Consider the following 24,962-nt stretch of genomic DNA (forward strand, 5'->3'; position numbering starts at 1 on the left):
AGATAAAACTATATTTGCTTGAAACTTATTTCACTTAATACAATGAACAATTTAATACGGTATATCCAGAAGGTGCCTGGGTGTCCCCTCAGCCACTGAGTGGGTATAGGAGAGTCCCAGCATTGTTCCAATTGCACTGGAAAAGAGGACATTCTGCGATAACCGATTCCCCCTTCTGCAACATCCATTTGTTGCAAACCATTGTCGGGACTGCCTTCCACCTGGAAGTGTATGTCCTCACTGGAAAAGGTCATGTAGATCCAGAATAGGTCTCTAACGTCACTTATGGACCCATCACCAAGACTGTACCCTTGGAAGACAATCATACTCGGCATGAGCGATAGCCTATGACGATGTAGTACATATGCTTGTACAACAACAGGTTATGTTACCAGCAATATTCTGACCTCAATTTCCAGCTTCTTGTGAATTGCAAATATTGGAGAAGTGAGCAAATGTTGTGAAGGCAATCTAGCATAAAATTATGTACTGTGAAGGTGTCATTATTATAGTCCTTCCACGTTGATGCCTGGATTCCCAGGTTGTGCTAAACCAGCATGAGATTTTCATCCACAACAGTCTTCAGTCTTTAAATAATTGTGACAAAATAATGTCATAATTTCACTTTCATCACCAATAAAAATGCACTTCTTCATATCTAGAATAACATGTTTTATTTCCTTATATTGACTTCTATTTGGTTTCCTTTTATATTTGTTTCAGGACTGCAAGCACCTAATATTATCTTAGATGTTCAGTCAGGAGGGAGTCACTGTGCTCCTTCATGGGAGGAGTCCTTAAATCAGGTATGCACCTTTTTTTCCAAAGAGTAGACGAAAGTTGTAGAAAAGCATGTACAGGTAATTGCTACCCTTCCCACACCAAAAGAAAGGTGGCATATAAATGAAATAAAGAAGTAAAATAGTCTGTTTGAAGTAAAACCATCCTTCTTAAGTATAGATATACCAGTTGATCATCCTTTATTCATAATTCTGGAATACAAAATAGTTCACGTGAGTTACTGAGATAGTCATGCACAAAATGTTTAAAAATATTATGTATACAATGTCCTTCAGGCTATATGTATAAGGTGTCTATGAAACATAAGTGAATTTTGTATTCAGACTTTGATTCCATCTCCAAGATATCTCATTATGTATATACATACAACAGGTATTTTAAAAGTAGGGGGGGGGGGGAAACCGAAATCTAAAACATTTCTGGTCCCAATCACTTTGTATAAGTAATACCCAATCAGTAATATTGGTGCTTTACAAAAAAAAATCATGATACTTTTCTTCATAAGAAAACCTCTTCACCAAAAAGCACAGCTTTGCAATACTGACTTAAATTTAATTACTTCTTTGCCCCACTACCTTCAGTGAGACTTAATGGGTTGATTTGTGGGTTAATGATGCACAGTATCATAGCTTAGAAATAATTAATTTTAACTCATTTTATGCTAATTTACTCTGGATTCTAAGTGAATAGGAAAGTAGACAGTGACTTATTTCAACAGCACAGAAAAATGTTTTGTATATACTCAGACACACAAACTATTTCTGGTTAAAATTAGAGTTTTGATTCACCAACTAATAATTGTAGCACCTATTTCTGCATTCCCATGTCTTCTAACTGGAATGAATACTTGCCATGTTATTTGAAGGATGACTGAACACCATACAGGTTGGGGGATAAGGGGAGAAGAAGACGAAGATCGATAACAAAGCATAGGTGATTAGATTCCATGATTTTGGTTAGCCTTCTCCACCCTGGTGGTTTCCAGATGGAGTACCAAGAGAGTAGAGGAGGAGGTCATTGGTTCTTCTAAGACTTTCCCAGGACAGACCAAACCAGGCCTGAGAAAACTTGGACCCTCCAGGTGTTTTGGACTTCAGCTCCCACCATTCCTAACAGTCTACTGGCCCAAGTTTGCCCATGTCTGGACTAAACCCATGCCTTTCACCACTCTGCTCAGAGAAGGAAAAGGTTTATTTTTTTATAAGTGTCAGTAGTTTGCCTTAACTTTGATAATAACTTTAAAAAGAACCATTGTCTTCTCTGAGTAGTGAGGAAAGACCTTTTGAAAATCTGGATGGGAAAATGTCAATGGTGGGGCTAGCACTTTCCCTTCTCCATGGCATGGCCCTTGACTTATCCACAAGTCATGTCAAAACCCATTATTTTGACCCCAAGACCTGCCCTTGATTTATATATAAATTTGACTTACATAAAATATAAACAGGAGTCCTAAATCTCATTGTGTAGGAAAAGGACATACAAAAATATTTCATTGTTGCTTCTGTCTATACAGTTCAGCGGTTCAGCAGAATTCAGCTGTTCTGAAAGAGCGCATAAGAAGTTTTCTGCTTAACATAGAATGCATACACAGAAACAAGTTACTGTCTTCACCCACTTGCTGCCATGGAAAGAAGCAAAGCAATTTTGAAAGCATTTTGTGACACAACCTTCAGAGTTACTGCTGCTGTTCTGATCACAAGCTGTGTTATACCTGACAGTAATGCTCAATTCACAGGAAGCTTTTCTGATCTCAGTGAAAAGCCCATTACAGCAGCTGCCATTTTCTAAAGAGAATTGAGCAAGAAGAACTCTGATTACTCTTCAGATGGCAGGAGAACCCACATTATTATCCCCAATGTTATAAGAGCACTAATAGCTTTGGAGGAGAACCAGCAGTGGATCTGGAAAGAGCGGGTAATCTCTCTCTGAAGAGTGGTAAAGGCGACAAAGAATGAGCCTGTTGTTCTTTAACAATGAAAAGGGGTTTTTTATTGTTTTAGGTTGCAGCACAACTGGCATTTCTGTACAACGAGCTTGGACTTGACAAACAAGAGTGAATCAGGGAAGATGGAGAGCAGTTTTTTGCCAATTGGTAAAACCAGAAGAAATATTTCAGACTGAATTAAAAACTATTCATCATACGATTTTTAAGAATTACCTAATTTGTACAGTTATCTCTTTTCTTAAAAACAGAGGAAATCCTATTTTTGTTATATTCCAAATGTTATTGTTTGATTAAATACCATCACTGTTCATTCATATATTTGTTTCCTTGATTTTATCCAAGCCATAGTGCTCTCATTGCAACTCACAGAACTGAAAATTTCCTGTACTAAATGGTAGTATCATCCAGTGAAAATTAATGATAAGACTCATCAGAGGCTGCAAATTAGAAGAACATTCGTTGAAATTGTCTTCACCAAATGCTGAGAAAGCAGGCAATGCATGGCAGAGGAACCTCTTTAGGGAAACTTGCACTATCTGTGTGTCACAGTTGGGATGCCTCTATCTAGTGTCCATTCAAGACCTGCTTATCTCCATGATCTCTGCGATTGCCTCCTACCCTATGAACCCACTTGAGCCTTAAGATTTTCCAGGGAGGCCCTTCTCTCATTCCCACCTCTGTCTCAAGCACGGTTGGTGGGAGAATTGCCTTGAATCAGCAGCCTACTTAGCTAAAAAATCTCCCAAACATTCAGGAATTCCATAGGTCTTTGAAACAGACAACCTTAATCAGTCCTTTACACCTATAAGGACAGTCTGCTACCATAAAATAAAATAAAAAGTGGACAAAATCTGACCATGTTAACAACACTGTTGAGTCCCACACTACAAATCATTCTCTGCCTACCCAAAAGTAGATTGTGAGTAGTGAAGAAGAAACCAGTCTACTTTTATCTTTGATGATTTTATAGTAATGTGTTTGAGCCACTCTGGAGAAAGGAACTGGGATAATATAAATTTTTTCTTGGCCACTGAGGAACCTATGCAGCTTTATTTTTTCTGAAGATCTGTCAAGACCTTCTGATCATCTAACTCAATGGTTTTCAGCCAGGTGTTTTGGCCTACAACTCCAGAAAACCCTGCTAGTTTACCAGCTGTTAGGATTTCTGGGAGTTGAAGGCCAAAACATCTGGGGACTCACAGGTTGAGAACCACTGATCTAGCTTCTTTTTGTCACATATTTTTGACCCATGGCCTTTCCCTTACTGCTGTTTATTAGCTTGGATTATCCATATTTTGTGTAATTCATTAATTGAGTGTGGCCAAGATCCTGTGTTAGATATGTAGCCCTAATGTCATAACTATGCTTTAATTCAGCCATTCAACCACTGAACTCCATCTTTAAAGCCACCAAAATGATGGATAGTGCTAGAGAATGATGTGAATGAGGGAGCAACACTGCGTGGAGCAAAAGCAGAAACATAAAATGACCAAAAAATCGCTAGGAATGAATTAATGTTATAAGAAGCATAATCATTATTTAGAAATAACTATTAGCATTTTATGTTAAAAGTATGATTTTTTAAATCAATTTTTAAAATGTATGTGAATAAGGACAACAAATCAGTTACCAGTTACTAAATTATTCCAAACTATGGCAAAAACATTCCACCTGCAGCTCAAAGCAGGAACTTATTTCTGATGAGGGATATTTTCTGTGAATTAGGAAAATAGTGCTGCAGGCTGTCTATGTTTATAACCTGCTACAGCAACGTGAGGAGAAATACACTATAAAGTAAAGAATTGGAACTGGTGTGTAACATTTCTATTATTAGTTTATGTGTACTGGAATGATAACAAAATATATTCTAAGCCTTTCAACACATCGGCACTCCTTTCATCAAGAAATTATAAATGCTTTTTAATTAATGGATCTGGAATAAACAGTCACTGTCACTTAGCAATACATATAGAGTAGATTGAAGGCACTAGAATAGCATGCCTTTTCTGCAATGAAACATTTTTCTTCAAAAGTTTTCATGTTGTGGATTGGCTTGTTTGTCCTGTATTCCAAAATCAATCCTTCACCCTTTTCAGTTTTGATAGATTTCGTTTTTACACCTTCACCCTTCTTGTTTGGGTTGGTGCTTAGCTTTACAATGACATCTGAAGGAAGTTCAGGAACCAAAGCTTGCAGATCTGTTGTAGTCTCCTGTCCAAAATTCAGAACCATCATAAACACTTGGTCCAACCCATCCATTTCTCTCACATACACAAAGACATCGCTGTCATTCCAAATGTAACACATCCATCCCCTTTGAATGGGGAGCTCATTGTTGCGAAGCGAATTGAGCTCTCGATACAAGTTGAGGGTAGAATTTGGTTGACTCTGTTGAACCTGCAATGTATTGTAACAGTTAGTAATTTCCTAGATGCTAAAAACATGGTCCTCCTTTATCACCATTCATCTAACATTCTCTCTTCCACCAACCCTATATTTTCTACTTGCTACTACCTGTGTAGATAATTATTCTCAAAGCATGCATGTTGTGGCACTTCTGCTACTCGCCTTGAAATTCCTGAAACTCACCTACCTATAAACACATATTATGACATTTCTATATATTCTTCCACCTCTTAGTCAGTCCTTCCCTCTGTTGTATCGCTATTCTAGATTTTAGATTATAAGATATTTGAGAGCATATGGTGCCTCTGTAACTCCAAGATACCATATACATTGGTGGAGCAGTAGGATGACAACCATCACCACTACTATCAAGATATATCCTCTCCTGTTAAGGAAAATAATGGTTAAGATTCTACATCAAAGATGAAGTTATGCTTCTTCTATTGAAATGATCCCTGAAATCCACCTTAAAAGACAGTTAGATTTAGGGTGCCTCAGAATAATGTGGGCACTCCCATTCTGCCAACAAATGATAGTGTGATGAACAATTGTGACATCCTCCCAATACTGGGAGGAGCTGCTCATGTCATCATGCGCATGTAGCTTACCAGCATCATAGACTTCTATCACATGGAATTGCTGATTGGCTTTTAAGGAGAATTTCAAGAACAGTTATGATCATGGCAATGGCATCATGATCATAAAATGCGAGTAGGAAACACAAAGTGATAAGTCTTAAGACATTATGACTAACAGGATTCCTGCCAATGTTTTACATTTTCAATTCATTTGCTCCAGCCATACGTACAAGCACATTCATATTTGGATAGTCAGGATTGACAGGAAGCCAAGTAGAATTGCCCTCAGTAAAGCCAGCATGATCACCATCATCCCATTGCATAGGTGACTTTTCTGGAAAGGATGCCTAAAAGGGAAGATATTATTCATTATGGAATAGAATACCATCATGGCTGCTGCAAGTTACCAAATTTGCAAGTGACAAAGCATTACATTTTTTTAAAAAAGCAGTTACTTTCTAAAAGCAATTCATTTCAGTTCTCGGTAAACTGCCTTGAGTCCCCTTGGGAGAGAAAGGTAGGGTAAAAATGCTGTAAATAAATAAACCCTACTGGAATGCCCCAGTGAGAACAAACTCAATGAATCAGTTGTTGATTGGTGAGTCAACCTATATGTATATCTCCATGATTCAGTGTGGTTATTCTAGTTACTCTTCTATTCTAGTGTAGTAAGATCACTGGATGTACATAGGGAATAAAAGTATCACTTTATTCAGCAGAGTACCTTATGATGTGACAGATGTTCATAGGATCATGAAAGCTAAGATAATTCAAGACCCTGAATATTATTAAATATATGCAAAGTACATTAAAATAATGAGGAATTCAGACTACAGATAATCCAATTCTCATAATAGGAAGATTTTCTCACAGTGATTGTTTTCAGTATGATATTTTTCACCCCTGCAATAACACATTGTGGAGTTGAAAATTCAGAATGCTTGACTTACAGCCTCTGAAGTGATATCTTCCATCCCTATTTCTTCACCATAATAGGTTGTAGGTGTTCCAGGAAGAGTTAGAAGAAGCATATTTATGACATTTATGTATTCCTTTCCAACCCGAGAGGAGATTCGTGCACTTTTGAGGTCTCCAACCTAAAATAAAAGTAAAAAATCAGTGGTGTTTTTGCCTCCACATACAGCTTCTACCACTTGCAGAAACCCATTTTAATTTGCAAATATCCATGTCAGTACAGTAGAGTCTCACTTATCCAACACTCGCTTATCCAACGTTCTGGATTATCCAACACATTTTTGTAGTCAATGTTTTCAATATATCGTGATATTTTGGTGCTAAATTCATAAATACAGTAATTACTACATAGCATTACTGCATATTGAACTACTTTTTCTGCCAAATTTGTTGTCTAACATGATGTTTTGGTGCTTCATTTGTAAAATCATAACCTAATTTGATGTTTAATAGGCTTTTCCTTAATGCCTCCTTATTATCCAACATATTTGCTTATCCAACATTCTGCCGGCCCGTTTTTGTTGGATAAGTGAGACTCTACTGTATTTGTATTCTCTTTGAAAAAGCCACTTTTACAACTCATTATGATGTCATTGCATATCTGCTTTCACTACTTCTTCTGCTAGTACTTTCAGACTACTAGCAAACACAGCTATTAGGGACTGAACCTACCTGGTAGCATGGACCTAAATTCACAATAATGCGACAAAGCTGAAATGTACTGCTGATATAGTTACATTGGATTGCCCCATTGTGTAAGCAGCAATTTCCCTTTCAAAAATGAACAAACTATTTTTGCAGTGAAGTATCAAATGCCATCCTTCAGGGAATTCCAAAAATGTAAAAATTGCTTGCCCAACAGACATGTAATGAGGTAATTGCATCTAGGCCACTCGATTGGATACAATCCCTATTTTCTAATTGTCTCCCTTTTTATAAGATAGACAATACATGAAATATTTCCATGAGATACCAACTCCAGGATCATCAATACCATTAGGGAGAGTAACACAATCATTTCAGCCAACTGTTGGGAGAGAAATAAGATGTACAAGGATATATTCATGTCTCGGGAAACCTATCCTAAGCTAACCTGCTACCTTTAGATGTAACAGAGCATCTTGTTAAATCACTAGTACTGTATTGAGGAAATACTCAACTGCCAACTTAGGGTGCATCCACACTGTAGAATTAATGTAATTTGGCACCACTTTAACAGCCATGGCCCAGTGCTATGGAATCATAGGAGTGGTAGTTGTACAAGGTATTTAGCTTTCTCTACCAAAGAGTGCTGGTGCCCCATCAAACTACAACGCTTAGAATTTCATGGCATTGTGCCCTGGAAAACTGCACTAGTTTACAGTGCAAATACAACCTTACTTCGCCTTTGTACATAAAACATTGCATTCTTTGATTGTTTTTTCCAGACAACAAAATATCTATTGAACACTACATGAGACATAGCCTGTTCTTATTTGCATGTAGTATGGCAGCTTGTGGCACTTAAATTAATGAAGTTAGTATTTCGAGAGAGATAAGCATTGTTTTGAGGGAGGGGAATGGCCTACATGATAAAGTACTTGGATAGATTATACCCCCCGTGGAAAAGTCTCATTCATAATTTTATTATATTGACTGAGTGCACACATGCTTTTTAATCACACTGCTCAATATTCACAATAAACTGGTTTAATATTGCTTTCCGCTAAATGAGATTGTGCTCCATGCGGAGTCGAGGAAATAAATTGTTCTGCGGTCACCAAACACAAAGGAACAGCCTTGTCAGGCGCAGTCTAATTATCAAAAATAAAAACCTGTGTGCAACAAAATATTAAATTCAAACAGCAGGATTCCTCATTTTATTTTTAAAAAGGCAGAAAAAAGGAGAACAAGCGGAGAGAGGCAGTTATGTTGATTTAAAAACTTTTCTGTAGCTTACTTATGGAAGGGTTGTCACATTTCTTTCATTGCATAGGCCACAATTTTGGAAATTGTGTGACTGATTCCATTTTACCAGGGTGTTCTTCAACCTCAACACCTATCCACCCATTAGCTACAGTTGGCACTCCACATGTACAAGTTTAACTTTTGTTGATTTGATTCACTGATTTGATTACCACATCTCTTTAAGAATCTCTAGATTTGGTATGGCCAAACTTCTGCCCTCCAGGCTCTCCAAACACCTGGAGGGCCGAAGGTTGCCCATGCCTGATTTAGATCCTTCAGTGTGACCTATGGTCTTCTGCTATAGACCTGCATTAGAGAACCTAGGGATTCCTAGGGAATACATTTCTCTAGGTATTTATAGGTCCAGCATAATTCTATGGTAAACCTGTGTCAGATGTTGACCACAAAAATGCACTGGAGATCCTAGAGATTTCTAGAGAAGTGTTCTCTCAAGTAATAAAAGAGGTTTTTTATTCTCAGTTTTTTTTTCACTTTGGATGGCTCCTGGGTCTCTGTCCCCAGTGAATATGGAGAGTTGACCATAGTCTTGGGTCACTCACTGATGGTCAACCTTATCTACCTTGAAAAACTGTTTTGAATTAAAACAAGGGCTAAATATTCCTTCTGTGCTTTGAACACTTTGCATATTAGAAAGAATACAGCTATGAGTAACCCCACAAAACCATACATATCTACTTTCGAATCAGAAGTATTTTCCACTAAGTTCAATGAGACGTATTCCCAGGAGAGTGTTCTATACATGCTTACCTAGGAAAAAGTTCATTAAACTCAGTACGTTTACTTCTCCATACATTTGCACTCTAAACAAATAAAAGGAGCAATTACTTGGCTGTTGAAGTTGTAAGACTGCTTAGCAAGTAGTAAAGCAACTACAAGCACTTGAGACCAAAAGCTTACCGCCCAGTTTGGCCATTTCCCAGTTGGCATATTTTTCATCCACAAAGCTACAGTTTCAAAAACAGCATTCCCTGAGACTTGTTGCATGTTCATGAAGTGAAGATTGAAAGGAAAGTCTGCTTCTTGAATAAACGGTGTTCCATAATACATCATAGTTTTCTCTATGTTCTCTCCATCATTGGCTTCGGTTCCCATAAATCTTCAAAGGAAGGCAACATTTGGATTGGTTTTTTTTAACCAATTGATTACAAATTTGTTACTCATTTTGTAGGAAGGAAGGAAGGGAGGAAGGGAGGAAGGGAGGAAGGGATCAGAATTATAATTATTTATCTAATGTAACTTTGGATCCTTTTAAGTGTTTTAGTATAATATTGAAAAGGATAATATCTACTGAATGTTAGCATAAAGTTGTCTTAGAGAACCTAGCAAATTCCTAGAGGGGATACCTCTTTAGAAATTTTCTAGCCCATTTCTGTGGTAAATTCTGGAGCATATCCCACATGGAGAAGAGAGATATTGTATAACTCCATAAATTAAAAAAAATCAGAGAAGGGAAAATCTGCACTTCAAACCATAGACACATGTACAAACTATGTCCCAGCATAAAAAACAACCCTTGAAGAGCCCTGTTAGAGATCCAAGAAACTGCTACACACACACACACACACACACACACACACACACAGCAACAGATGCAGAGGTGACAACAACTGGTAAAACCTGGCAAAATTCAAGGAGCTCTATGATAAGAACTCAGGCTTCTTTAATACAGTCTTAGAAGAGACTTGAGAGATGAAGATATCACAGTGTTCCTACCTGTATCTCCCAGGTTCGCTGCTGAACTTATCCATTGTATGCCGGAAACTGCGGACTATGTCATGCATGCCAACTTGGGTGGTGGTATAGTCATGGTACAGTTCAGAATAGGTTGTGATGCTGTCCTTGTAGAGTAATAAGAGATATACAAATCCTCTGACTATGGAAATTTCCACTCTTTCCCAAACATAAACAGTTTTGAGATCTGAGCTTGAAACATTATTTTCAAAAGTTAACTAACTTAAAAAGGTGAATGATTATATCATCATCATCATTATTATTTGATACACAATAAGATTAGTACACAGCAAACAAGATCACTATGCTGGCTGTTGTATTGGATCATATGTCAGACACTTCCCAAGTGTCTAGGACTATGTGACGTATCAGTGAATAATGCATGCAGATCCAAATAGGGTGGCCCTTTGCAGTTGACTGATGGTAATTTTGTCAGTGCTGATTGTTTTCAAGTACTGGCCAAGGTCTTTAGGGTTGTTATTATTGTTGTTGTTATTCCACTTTCCTCTCTTGATGAAGGCCCAAAGCAGCTGACTATTCCCAATGATGTAATGGCATGTGTACATTTTGCAGTTCAGGGATTCATCATGACAGACTTTTTGCCTATAGCACTAAGGATAATCCAAAATTGTAGGCTACTGTATTGCTCCATATCAACAAAGATATAAAAGCTTCCCTCTCCACCAACAGGAGATCTTTTGTAACACAGATGTGTCTTGACCGCCCAACATAAAACCAAGCTAACCCAAAACAACTAGCATTACAGTAGGGATAGCTCACTCAATATAGCAGTGCTGGAAAATACACACATATCTGCTACTGTGGGGATTAAAGTACACCTCAAAAAGAAACAAGGAAATCTGTAAAGATGGTGAAACAGTCGCGGTCAAAAATTCCAATAACTCCTTCCATCATTCATATTATGATCTACTCATCTTGCCTTTAAGAAACAGCTTCCTTCCCAACCTTGTCCTCCTATGACCATCGTTAAAAGTGAATTTGTCACCCCATCAACACACCCTCAATTTTTGTATTTCTACGGCTATTCACACATACACAGTCAGCCTATAAAGGTTTATTCCTAGGCACTTCGCTCCATGCATTTGAGGAAAAAGACTTAGCTTATGCTACCAATTAGATTTTCTCAGTCTCTAAGGTGTTACAATATCCCTTTGCATACTGATTAAAAGTATTATAACACCAATGCCAGATACAAGAAACACTTATTTGTTCCCCCAGCAAGAAGATAAACATATAAACTGTTACCGGATTTTGGGATTTATTCACTTGAGGCTCATCTCTCAGGTGCGTTGCTTCCAGAAGGAGTTTAACAGTGCGGATGCTAAATCCATCAATTCCTTTGCTAAGCCAAAATCTAATAACATTCTAAACATATAAAAACAACAACAAACAATTTCCAAATTGTGCAAATAAAGCATATTCTATATAGTAACACAAACATCACAAGCTAATGTTGCAGTGTTGAGTTTTGATGCTTGTTGGCAAATAATGCATTGTGTAATGTGACATTACATTGAAATAAGTCACAATCCCAGTCCCTATAGCCGTATCTCACAGGGAGCTCATAGCAGTGTGCATCCCAAGGAGATTCCAAAATTACAGATTGTTGTGTTGAAACATACAGCTGAGGAAATCTGGCTTCACATTATCAATGAGACCTGATATATACTGGGAACCCTATCTGAGCCTAGCCCACCTCATGATGAAATTGTATGATCCAACCTGCCCTCCAGCTGAGCTTGGAATGCTAGTGTTAGCATTCTGGTCCAACTCTATGATTCTGCTATGGCTACCTGTCCTCCCTCCTAGGTCACACCATGTTGCAGTGATAGCTCAGCTACTGTTTGGTATGGCTGGTGAAGAACTGGGTTGTAGGATTAGAGATGCACGTTGCTATGTCCCTATATCCAGATGCTGTATAACCATAGCCAGAATTAGACTATGGACATCTTTCACCAAGACCTGCTGGGGTCCTATGACAGTCTTAAGACATGATGTCAGTCTGCATCTAACTATGGAATATGCTTCTCCAATCCACTCTGGTCTCCACCAGCCATGGAATGGCGATTGGAAGTGGTTATTACAGCAACACAGTGACTCCTTGGTGGGCTTTGGAGAGAAGAAAGGAAAACTTATTTCTACAGTGAATGAAATGATACACATACCCAAGTGTAGGATGGAATTACACACTAAAAATGTCACCAATGGATCCAGACCTTAAATTCCTTTCATACATTTTATTCAAGTTACTGTCCTCAGCCAATGATAATTTCTTTAATTGATTTCTCTGACTGGGATTTATTAAAATCCCTCTCAACCCAAACATAGTCCAGCTCATTGGCAGAATCCCATGGTAAAACTTTCCTACCCACTAGTAAATCATAGGAAAAAATTTAGCATATCCAGCAAACTAATTTTCTATGGACCATTTTTCATGGAAGAATGTTCTAATATTCAACTTTTACTGCTGTACTGAAGATATGCCATAACTTAGTCTGTTCTTACACCAATCTACTCTACTCTTCTAAATTTCTCACTTCAGTATCCATCCATAAATGAAGTGATGTTTGAGAAAATAATATAATAATAATAATAATAATAATAATAATAATAATAATAATTATTATTATTATTATTATTATTATTATTATTATTATTATATTTTTATACCCCGCCTCCATCTCCCCCAGGGGACTCGGGGCAGCTTACATGGGGCCAAAGCCCAGGCAAATACAGTAACAAACATAGAACAACATCAATTAACAGAAACCACTCGCAAAATGAAAATTAAAAGTTAACATAAAAGTAAAATAGCAAACATTAGTAAAACATAATTTAAAACACAACAATAGAATAATAAAAATGGACTGGGCGAAAGTGCGCTAAGTGAGTTATGTAAACAAGAAGTAGTTAAAAAGTGCTATAAGATCATGGGAGAGCACCTTGAAGTGGGGGTAAACCCTGTGGCTACATCAGAAACATTAACAATGCAAAGGTACAGCCGATCAAAAATTAATCACCGGTACAAAATTTATCATACAGATGGGCGGTGCTTATCCAAAGGCCTGTGTGAAGAGCCAAGTTTTCAGGCTCTTCCTAAATGCTACCAAGGTGGTAGCTTGCCTAATTTCCCTGGGAAGCACGTTCCAGAGCCGGGGGGCCACCACGGAGAAGGCCCTCTCCCTCGTCCCCACCAATCACGCTTGTGATGGAGGCGGAAACGAGAGGAGGGCCTCCCCCGAAGAGATTGTGCAGGTTCATAGTGGGAAATGCGGTCACGAAGGTAGTTGGGTCCCAAACTGTTCAGGGCTTTGTAGGTGATCACCTGCACCTTGAATTGGGTCCGGAAGATAAACGGCAGCCAGTGGAGCTCCTTAAACAGGGGGGTAGACCGCTCCCTGTAATTTGCTCCAGTTAGAAGCCTGGCTGCCAAGCGCTGGACTAGTTGGAGTTTCCGGGCCATCTTCAAGGGCAGCCCCATGTAGAGCACATTGCAATAATCCAGCCTAGAGGTAACTAAGGCATGGACCATCATAGCCAGATCCGACTTCACAAGGTAAGGTCGCAACTGGTGCACAAGTTTTAATTGTGCAAAGGCCCTCCCGGCCACCGCCGACACCTGAGCATCAGAGATAACATTACTGATAAAAACTAGTACAATACATGTTCATTATTCCTCAACAGATTATTAGTTGAATCAAATCATCCTGCTTGACAGGAGGACTGTCTACATTTCTTAATGAGAGGAATTCCATTGATACTCACATGAATTTCATCTTGAACATCTGGGTTACGAAAGTTTAAATCTGGCTGTTCTTTTCCAAACTGATGGAAATAGCATTGTTTTCTGACATCATCATACTGCCAACTGGAATTTCCTGGTATGCTCACCTGATTGCAAAATGGCCAAAGTATCTTGTTTTATCAGACAATAGAAATATCATTCATAGAATGCTCAACACAGATATACCATGATTAACTAAAGTTCTTTGTAAGTAGAATAGAAGAAAGCAATTAAATTGCAACTAAAAATAGACATAACATATGCAGCTGAAATCTCTCCACCTATAATATGAATATTTGTTTATGCTGTGATGTCATCGTGTTGTTTATTTTTCTGTCTCCACTAATAATAGTGATTAATTTTGAACTGAAAGAATTTGGAATATTCCTCCAGTCCATGGCTAAATCCCCTTAAGCAACCAAGGTTTGTCTGATCTTGAAAGTTAAGTAGTGTCTGATCTTGGAAGTAAACCCTGGCTAGTACTTGGATGGAAGACCACCATGAATACCAGGTGCTTTTGGATATATTTCAGAGGAAGGAATTGGAAAAATCTTCTCTCAGTATTCCTCGACTAAGAAAATCCTATGAAATCCATAGGGTCATCACAGGTCAACAGGAGACTTGAAGGCGCACACACACATACACACTAGGAATCCTGCAGTTTGGAAATCCTCATTACAAGCTGAGCCCAGATGTTTCCAAATACCAGTCACAATGGATTCATATCCAACAGGTCAGCAGTCGTCCTTGCTCTTCCCTATACCTGGTCTTCAGACAAAAATGCCCCTTCCTTTTGAGAAGAGGAATGGATAAGTGGCAGCAGAAATAACTTATTTAAAAAAGGAGAGGCATTTCTAATCTAAATGGCTTTTTGAAAATGACTATTCTGGTTGGAAGATTATGTCATCTAAAATATTAATTTATCCAAACTCTATTCAGCAACATAGTTTTCTGTCTGTGAACATAGATATTTTTTCTGTCTCCTGGTATAGTTCAGGACGAAGTCATAGAAATCTATAACCAATTGTTCAAAATAAACCCTTTAGAATGGACAATAGAAAACATAAAATTGACCTTTCTGTTATTTCTTCAAATTGAGATTAAAACAGAAGCCAACATAATCTATATATATAAAAGAGTGATGGCATCAGGGCAGTGGACAAAACAACAAAAGTACAGGCCCCGCAACCTCGAAATTTGACAACACAACCCATCATCCATGCCTCCAGGTTGATACAACAAAAAGAAAAGAAAAATAAAGTCCTAATTAGAGGGAGAGGAATAATTTTTTTTATCCAATTGCTGCCTGTTTAGAGGGCTAATCTCTGCCCACTTGGTTGCCTAGCAACCAGCCAAGGGACAGCCAGGCTTCAGTTAGGGGACAGGCTGATTTAGGCCTCACTTAGGCTTCTTCCACAGATTATCTAATTTTAACTGGATTATATGGCAGTGTAGACTCAAGGCCCTTCTACACAGCTCTATAACCCATTTATAATCTTACATTATCTGCTTTGCACTGGATTATCTGGACTCCACACTGCCATATAATCCACTTCAGCTGTGTAGAAGGGGCCTCATATAATCCAGTTCTAAGCAGATAATTTAAGATTATCAATATACAGTAGAGTCTCACTTATCCAACATAAACAGGCCGGCAGGATAAGTGAATATGTTGGATAATAAGAAGGGATTCAGGAAAAGCCGATTAAACATCAAATTAGGTAATCGTTATACAAATTAAGCACCAAAACATCATGTTATACACCAAATTTGACAGAAAAAGTAGTTCCATGCGCAGTAATGCTATGTAGTAATTACAGTAGAGTCTCACTTATCCAACACTCGCTTATCCAATGTTCTGGATTATCCAATGCATTTTTGTAGTCAATGTTTTCAATATATTGTGATATTTTGGTGCTAAATTCATAAATACAGTAATTACTACATAGCATTACTGTGTATTGAACTACTTTTTCTGCCAAATTTGTTGTCTAAGACGATATTTTGGTGCTTCATTTGTAAAATCATAACCTAATTTGATGTTTAATAGGCTTATCCTTAATGCCTCCTTATTATCCAACATATTCGCTTATCCAATATTCTGCCAGCCTGTTTATGTTGGATAAGTGAGACTCTACTGTACTGTATTTACAAATTTACCACTACAATATCACAATGAATTTAAAACACTGACTACAAAAACATTGATTATGAAAAGGCAGACTGCGTTGGATAATCCAGAACATTATATACGTGAATGTTGGATAAGTGAGATTCTACTTTAATATGAAATAATTACTGGGATAGAATAATGCAGAACAATATAATCTCTAAAACCAGGACAGTAAATAAACAGGGGAATTCCACACAGGAAACAATCAGGGCCAGCTAACACCTCCCAACAAAGTATTCCCATCATCAAAGTCTGGCAAATCCTCTGTTTTCTCAGGGCCACAGACAGTAGACGCACATAAAATATTGCAAACAACACCACTCTGAAAACAAGGGAATTCCAGACAGGAAAGAATCAGGGCCAGCTAACACCTCCCAACAAAAAATTCACTCAGGGAGGAAGCAGCCAGGCTTTAAAGCTGCAAGGCCATTACATCCTAATCATTTTTCCTAATTGCAGCATTCATACTTGCCTCCAACAGACAAAAAAAACCAATCAGAAATATTGTATATTCACAACGTTTAGGAAATAATATCCCCTGATGGCGCAGCGTGTTAAAGCGCTGAGCTGCTGAACTTCTGGACTGAAAGGCTGCAGGTTTGAATTGGGGGAGCGGAGAGAGCCCCCACTGTTAGCCCCAGCTTCTGCCAACCCAGAAGTTCAAAAACATGCAAATGTGAGTGCATCAATAGGTACTGCTCTGGCGGGAAGGTAACGCCGCTCTATGCAGTCATCCCACATGACCTTGGAGGAGTCTATGGACAACGCTGGCTCTTCGGCTTAGAAATGGAGATGAGCACCAACACTCTGAGTCAGACATGACTGGACTTAATGTCTGGGGAAAACGTTTACCCTTTACCTTAACTACCACCAGTTCCTCAATACTTTATTTCCCATACCACCATATTTTGCCACAGCAACGCGTGGCCGGGCACAGCTAGTTTGTATTATAAATGACAAAATAATTTATTAAAGCACATTTTACAAAATATAGGTTCACCACGGGATCAAATGTTAAAAATACATTTATTTATTTACTTATTTACCACACTTATACCCCACCCTTCTCATGCCGAAGGGGACTCAGAGCGGCCTTACAAAGGCAACGATTCAATGCCACACATCTTGTACATATCGGTAAATAAACAACACATTAAAAACCAAACAGCTAAAAAGATATCAACATTAAAACATCAGTTAAAATCACGCAATCCACATCATAAATAAAACAATGGGGGGAGGTTTGTTTATTTTCTGAAACTGCAGTTTGTGTTCTATAGTTACAGATATGAACAAAATTACTGTTTGGCAAAACATTGCAAAGCTTCCCCCAAAACTGAGATATGTGGACAGTTCCAATCGCACATTTAAAAGAAGGGAAGTAAAGAGTGTTCGTGCTAGTAAAACTAGCTTCTGACATCTTTTCGTGATAGAAACAGACACAAATAGTCAAACAATGAGTTGGTTTGTTTTATTCTGATGTCATGGTTGGCAAGGAGAGGAGACAGCTGTGATGAGAAGGCGCCGAGGGTGGGATGCCCCTGGAAAAAGGGGGAACGCACAATGAACTAGTCATGTGCAGCGTGTCCTTTCCTGCCAATAGGTTTGTACCAAGACGGGACAAAAGTCATCAAGGAAGGCAGGCACAGAAAGGATTAAAATCAAGCTAAGTAGGGGGAAAAGCAATACTAACCGATGCTTTCGTAAGCAAGGCCTATGGTGAATGAACACACGTTTTGGAGGGTAAATATTTGGAGTGAATTCACAGCCATTTGGAAGGGTAAATATTTGGAATGAATGTGCACACGTTTTAGCGGGTTCAACTTCACTGTCTTTTTCACTTGGGAAGATTCACAGATCAACAGCAGCAAAAGACCCGAAATGTTGTTACTGAGTAACAGACTGATTTGAAATGTGTTTGCTTTGAAGTAAACATGCACATGACCACACTCTTGACTGATAACAAACTAGACTTGAAAAGAATGGAATGAGTCAGGTTCCTGGTTTTAAAAGCAAAGTATAGCACTTGAAAGATGGATTTTGGCAATTTAGTTTTGTTAGCTTTGCTATCCCAAACAGTTGGTTTTTACAGTTACATTAACACATATTACAAATCTTCCTTACTTAAATGATTCTGTGCTAGGTGAAATCTGACTATAGGCAGAATCTGATTTGTAACATATACAGGAATAGCTGCAGATTGCACCTGAGTGTGACTTTTTTGGTTGTTGTGGACTGAGCCATCCCATGACTTCATCCTCAATAGCTTCTTGTTTGTCCAACTACCTCCCTGCCACTTACTCACATGCTTCCCATGGTCATTAAGTGGCCAAGATTGGCTATGTATATTCAGGCATCATCCAGCTATCTTCAAGCAGACACACAATGAAGGAGGCATTCTTCTGGGCCTCCCAGAGGTTTTGTTAGACTCACAGCAACCTTCACATGTATATACTCAGAAGTAACTAGTTTGCATGACTTTCTAAGAATTTAGGTATAGCATGTATTCATGTCCTTTTGCTGGTCAGAGGGCTTGTCTACATGAGCCAAAACGGACCAGAGGAAGTCTGCACAACACACAGTGTCTTCCAGAGAAATTCCCATTGGAGGGGGTTAGGAGGTGGCATTAAACCAACTTAATTTGCTTGAAACTCCACAGTAACTTGTGGTTTGGGACAGTCTCAACGGATGGATTGTGTCCAATTCAGCCCAATCCACTGTTCAGACAGACACCACCACCACTGCTTCCCTCTGCTGATCAAGAGAGAGAAAGAGAATGCCTCATGTCTGTGTTGCTGCCACAACTGCTCTTAGCCAGCCACTGTGTATCTGTCATGTCGGAACTGAACACACCCAACAAGACGAATGAGAAGGAAGATATACCTTCTAACTAGTCATAGGATCATCCCATTCTGACATCACAGATGCAGCACCCAGGCACTTAGATGGAGCTCTGTGGCTGGCCAGAAGTGGTGGCAATACAGAGGAGGTGATAACTTCTTGGAGCCAATACAGATTCAGCATGGATGTGCTAGATGTAGGGCTAATCCAGGCCAGATTTACACCAGGCTAACCTGCCTGGTGTATATGAGACCCTAGTTTATATCCTTTTTCTTCTTGCATCAGTTGGTCTACAGTAACTCTGAGTTTGTTCTTCCTTCATTTTATAGTATACAGTTCTCTTCTCACTCCAGATGCGACTCAAGTTGCTCCTGAGACAAAAAAAAAAGTTCTCTTCTCTATGAAGAACACATGCTACAGAGCCTCTCACCATGAGATGTTATGAAACTTTTAGTCAGTGGTTCTCGACCTGTGGGTCCCCAGATGTTTTGGCCTTCAGCAACCAGAAATCCTAACAGCTGGTAAACTATCTGGGATTTCTGGGAGTTGTAGGTCAAAATACCTGGTGACCCACAGGTTGAGAGCCACTACCTTTAGTATTTGTAAACAATCTATCCTATAGGTTTTCACAGAGAAAACTAAGCCTGCTTTATTTCTCTACGATATTCTATGAATATATCTGGTGGTATGGGACTGGTTGTTGCTCATCCTCTGCTTGCAAATGCTAATTACTCTGCTTGTGAGATACACTACTCTCATATTGCACATCAGGATTTCTGGAGGCCTGGAACAATTGTGTATTTGTCATGTATCCAACTTCCCAAACGTAGCCAGACACTGCACAGCTAATCACTGCTCTGTTTGAGCCAATAAATATCCCGGGTAGCACAGAGGTAAATAGTGTGTCCAGGGAGAGGGAGCAAAGCTATGTCTGACCGAGCTTCATGCTCAATTAGCTTGTCCCAAATTAGCAGTAATGAGGGCAGTATTAATGTGTTGAGGGTAGAACACCTGAGCCAGACAATGTGACAAAAGAGATACTAACAATTTTTTATTATGTGTAGGCATGCAGTTATGAAGATTTTCCTATCTGTCGTAATTTATGTTCGAAGGAATTTTTAATAAGAGTACTGTACCTATTTTTAAAGTCTTGGTTTTGCATAATCAATTGTGTTTTTTATAACTGAGATTACTTTACCTGTATATGGATTTTGTACTTTGTATTCATTTGAGAACTAGACACAAATAAATTACCATGTAATTACTGCATCAATGTCCCCTAGCTAGGCATATCTTCAATGCAACTGGCAAAGCTAAGATGCTAAGATCAAAGTAGGGACGCTTTGCAAAAGCTAAGCCCCTAATTAAGACTGTCTCTTTAATGCTAGTAAGCAACAGCAGTAGCTATAGTTATAACACTTTATTTTCCTGTCAGTCATTAGTTCTTGATATTCTTCCATTTTGTACTAATGACAAACCTATTAATTACAAAGCAAAGACTTCATTCCCATTATTTATTTGTGTTGCTTGCTTGAAAACTTTTACAATTACTGTTTTCTGGTTATGCAGGCTGAGGTTGGATCTACACTGCCCTATATCCCAGGATATGATCCCAGATTATCTGCTTATCCCAGATTTTCTGGCAGTGTAGTTTCATACAATCTAGTTCAAAGCAGATAATCTGGATTTTATTTGGCAGTGTAGAAGGGGACTAAGGCCATATAATCCAGATTATCAAAGCAGATAATCCACATTATCTGCCTTGAACTGGATTATATAAATCTACACTGCCATATAATCCAGTTCAAAGCAGATATGGAAGTGTAGAAGGGGCCTGAGTTGCATGTATCCCAAGGACATCCCTATAGAAAGGAGATGGAGCTATATCCGGGGGCATCTAGGTATCCTTGAAAACCTGGAAATAAAGTTGTTTCTCAATGAAGCATTTTTCTGCAATGTCCTTAAACGCGCTTATGCTAACACATTCCCAGGAGTTGTGCCAAAGAGATCTACTTTACAGGATTGCCTTTCCCTACCTTGCTCCAAAGGTACATATGTAGTCCAAATGTATTTGGATAACAATGTATTTGGATAGCATTGTGGTAGCATCCTAATCATTCCAACAGGGATATGGCCTAGGGGTGATGGTGCTTGTAGTCCAAATGTATTTGGAAGACACCAGGAGGGAAAAGGCTGACAAACAGCAAAACCTGTGGTTTCACCTACCAGCATCCTGGGGAAAATGACCTCTTTAGGATTTTGCTAATTCCTCTAGGACATTTCTACGGTAAGCTTCCCACCAAAGTTATCACAGAGTTGTGCTGCAGGACCTGGTAAATTATCTGGGAATGTTTAGATTCTCCAGCACAATTCTATGGAATGCTAAAACTGGAAATCCAGTAACGTAATGGCATTTGGTTGTATCTGTAGTTTCAAGTAACTACGGCCCGACTCTGAACATTTTCCTCACAGATAAAAGAGTCTTATTGCAATTTGCCTTCACAGTGTAGCAAATCCTATTATCCTTTACATCACAAACACATGTTGTCCCATTTGCAATTTCTGCATAATTAGAATTCTTTACTCACCCAGTTATTTGGAGGTATAACTTGCCCATCGACACTCATACAGTCGTGCCAGATGTAATAATCTGTGTACTTTCCAGTCCGGTTGCGACTAAGCTGAAACCACTTGTGTTTGTCACTAGTATGGTTTGGGATGAGATCCATTATCACTTTTAAACCTATATGTCAAGAAGACACACGAAACAGCAAGTCAAGATACACAGAACAACATACCATGAACTGTTCCTCACAGAGAACTAAGTTTTGGGTTGTTTTTTAAAGACAGGTATACAAGAACTCATAATGTTTACCTATCAAATGGGGTCTATTGTAATTATTATTTTGCTAATCCCTATGAAGCACTTGAACCTATTTAGGGGGAAATGCTGTAATATGAAGCATTATTACAAAGAATGATTAAGCCTGTTAAAAGCATTTGTGAAAATCCAGGCTCTGAAGACAAATGGAATTAAGTGGCACCTAAAACATCACAGTTTTCTAGAAACCCCAACCAATGGCCATTTCAATTATAGAGCTCACTGCTGCACCATGGTGTTTGTAGTTTGGTGAGGCACTGGAACTCTCTGGCTGAGACTTTTAAATACCACTTCCCTAAACTTCCATAAGATGTTGCTAAGGCAGTTATAGTGGAATAATAGCACTAAATAAAGGTTTTCCCCTGACATTAAGTCTGGTCGTGTCCAACTTTGGGGTTGGTGCTCATCTCAGTTTCTAAGCTGAAGAGCTGGCATTGTCTGTAGACACCTCCAAGATCATGTGGCCAGCATGACTGCATGGAGCGGTACCTATTGATCTACCCACATTTGCGTGTTTTTGAACTGCTCGGTTGGCAGAAACTGGGGCTAACAGCAGAAGCTCAACCCACTCCCCGGATTAAAACCACTGACCTTTCGGTCAACAAGTTCAGCAGCTCAGTGGTTTAATCTGCTGCGTCACTAGGGGCCCCATAATAGCACTACAACAGTGCAATGTGGAAAGGCCCTAAGCATTTCATGAAATGGAATAAATATATAGCTTAGGTACAAGTAACCAAATGCAGAAGGAATCTTTCCCAAATTCATCCTTACATTTGGGGACCTGGAAAAGCTGGATTTAAAGGTTATGAGGATTTTTAAGAATGGCATGAGATATGGGGGGAAGAAACTTTAGATGAAGAACTTACAAAATCTTCCAATACCAATAACCTCTGTCACGTAGTAAGATGAAATCACCTTTCACTCATGGTAGGGTGCCTTTGGCTCAAAGTCTATGTCATGAGATCAAGCTTCTCCTTATATTACGGAAGGCAAATTGGAAAATGGCCTCAACTGGAACTCAGCCAACACCATTCCGACACACCTAAAAAAGCTCTAAAGCAGACACTGTTTCTTAAAAGCAAAGCCAACCTTTATCATGGATCGCTGCCACCAGGTCTTCAAAATCCTTCATTGTCCCAAACAACGGGTCTATGTCTTCAAAGTCCTCTATTCCATAGCCAAAGTCTTGTAACGCCGATTTGTAAAAAGATGTGATCCAAATTGTTTTTATGTTGAGATCCTCGACATATGGCAGTTTTTCTTGGATACCTAGAGGGGTTTTTTTTTTTGGGGGGGGGGGGGGAGGTGGTGGAGAGACATACATTTCCTTTTACCTGAGCACTAAAGAAAATATATTGAAGATCAATTATCATGTCTCTGGCTTTAGCAGAAGGTATCTCCCTATAAGAGCCAACCCAGTCTTGGAGATCATCAAAAATGCTCTTACATGCACAACTGATGGGGACAGGTTTGCCAGAAGATCACCACATGTTAGAAAGATCTCATTCCAGTAGGCATTTAAAATGGAATAGCTTATCTTTTAATGATATTTTATCTTTCGAAGTCTAGTTTTGAATCATTTTAACAGTTGACCCTCTATAGCCACAAATTCTTCAACCATTCATGGCTGCAGAATATTAATAAAATTCCTCCAAATCAAATTGTGATTTTGTAATTTTTGCAAGGGACACCATTTTACTAACACTGTTGTATATAATGGGACACGATCATTTACAGATTTTGGTAAACATAGGGAAGGGGGTGTCCGCGAAACAAGTCCCAGACCATAACAAGGGCATACTCTATTATTGAAAACGTAGTCCTATTTTAATGTTCACCTTTTTGTATATTTGAGGGTTATAGGGATCTCAGGGTATGAGGGAAGGAAATTTAGGAAACATTTACATAAAATAAAGGCAATTTGACACCATTTTAAGTGCCATGGCTCACTGCTATGGGATCCTGGGATTTGTAATTTGGCACTCTTGGGAAGAGAAGGCTAAAGACCTTGTACATCTACAATCCCCATGATTCCATAACATTTCTTGTCTCTTCTCAAAGTAAATTCCTATGCCTACATGTTGCTGACCAGAAGTGGAGGAAAGGTACCTAAAGATTTCCATGTATTTGAATTTATTGTTGTGTCATTTCTGATTTTTGTTGATCTTCAGACAAACCTGTCACAGGGCTTTCTGGTCAACAATTTGTTCATAGGCTTGCCACTGTCTTCTCCTAAAGCTGAGAGAGTGACTTGCCCAAGGTGGTGTTCCTTGGCTGAACAGGATGTCCTGCTTCTTGGCAGGGGCTTGGACTGGATAGCCCACGAGATCTCTTCCAACTCTAGGATTCTATGATTTGAAGCCTGGAATCCCAGATTCTGAACCCAACACTCAAATCACTGTGTAACTCTGGTCCCCAGAGTAGGATTATTCCAGAGAAAACACATGCAGGACTTCTGCTTAGTCCTAACAAGGGAAGAAATTTTGAATCAATTATTGAATGGTGAATCAAAATGTAAGTAAATCAACTTGAAGGCACACGGCTAATTCATTAACTCTACTCAAGACTAATAAGGCAATGGTCTCATTTGAGAAAAAGTACCTAAATCTTGTTTCCTTCAGGATTAACTTAACTTTCTAACTTCTACATTCAAGGAACATGAACTTGGAATATTAATAATATGCAAGTGTGTCCCAGGGGTGAAAGTACAGCTTTTTGTTTTCTATTAAGGAAATTGATTGTGTGTTTATGACCATCTTTTCCCTTTGACCATCTTTATTGCTCTGCCAGTTTCCAATTGGTTCTTTAGCCTTGTCTCAATCAATGTCTGTGCATATTTTTCATAGCCTGATACTAAG

General features: G+C 38.8%; 2 protein-coding genes across 5 annotated transcripts in view; one reads left to right on the forward strand and one right to left on the reverse strand.

Moving 5' to 3' along the window:
- Window positions 1-3,062, forward strand: part of prepl (prolyl endopeptidase like) — a 43,887-nt gene extending 40,825 nt beyond the window's left edge. For 3 of the 4 annotated variants that reach the window (XM_008115718.3, XM_008115720.3, XM_008115721.3), the window contains exons 14-15: window positions 724-806; window positions 2,315-3,062. In XM_008115718.3, the coding sequence (XP_008113925.1) occupies window positions 724-806; window positions 2,315-2,374 (143 nt within the window). In that variant the 3' untranslated portion in view covers window positions 2,375-3,062. The remainder of the gene's footprint in view (window positions 1-723; window positions 807-2,314) is intronic. The other variant, XM_008115719.3, reaches the window with a different exon arrangement.
- slc3a1 (solute carrier family 3 member 1) overlaps window positions 964-24,962 on the reverse strand; it is a 28,852-nt gene continuing 4,853 nt past the window's right edge. Inside the window, exons 2-10 of the mRNA XM_008115722.3 lie at window positions 23,194-23,373; window positions 21,812-21,966; window positions 14,191-14,316; window positions 11,671-11,790; window positions 10,387-10,511; window positions 9,571-9,769; window positions 6,681-6,827; window positions 5,961-6,077; window positions 964-5,143 (exon numbers count right to left, since the gene is read on the reverse strand). Of these exons, the coding sequence (XP_008113929.1) occupies window positions 4,703-5,143; window positions 5,961-6,077; window positions 6,681-6,827; window positions 9,571-9,769; window positions 10,387-10,511; window positions 11,671-11,790; window positions 14,191-14,316; window positions 21,812-21,966; window positions 23,194-23,373 (1,610 nt within the window). The 3' untranslated portion in view covers window positions 964-4,702. The remainder of the gene's footprint in view (window positions 5,144-5,960; window positions 6,078-6,680; window positions 6,828-9,570; window positions 9,770-10,386; window positions 10,512-11,670; window positions 11,791-14,190; window positions 14,317-21,811; window positions 21,967-23,193; window positions 23,374-24,962) is intronic.

This window comes from Anolis carolinensis, chromosome 1, assembly GCF_035594765.1.
Source record: "Anolis carolinensis isolate JA03-04 chromosome 1, rAnoCar3.1.pri, whole genome shotgun sequence".
NCBI classification, from domain to species: Eukaryota; Metazoa; Chordata; class Lepidosauria; order Squamata; family Dactyloidae; genus Anolis; species Anolis carolinensis.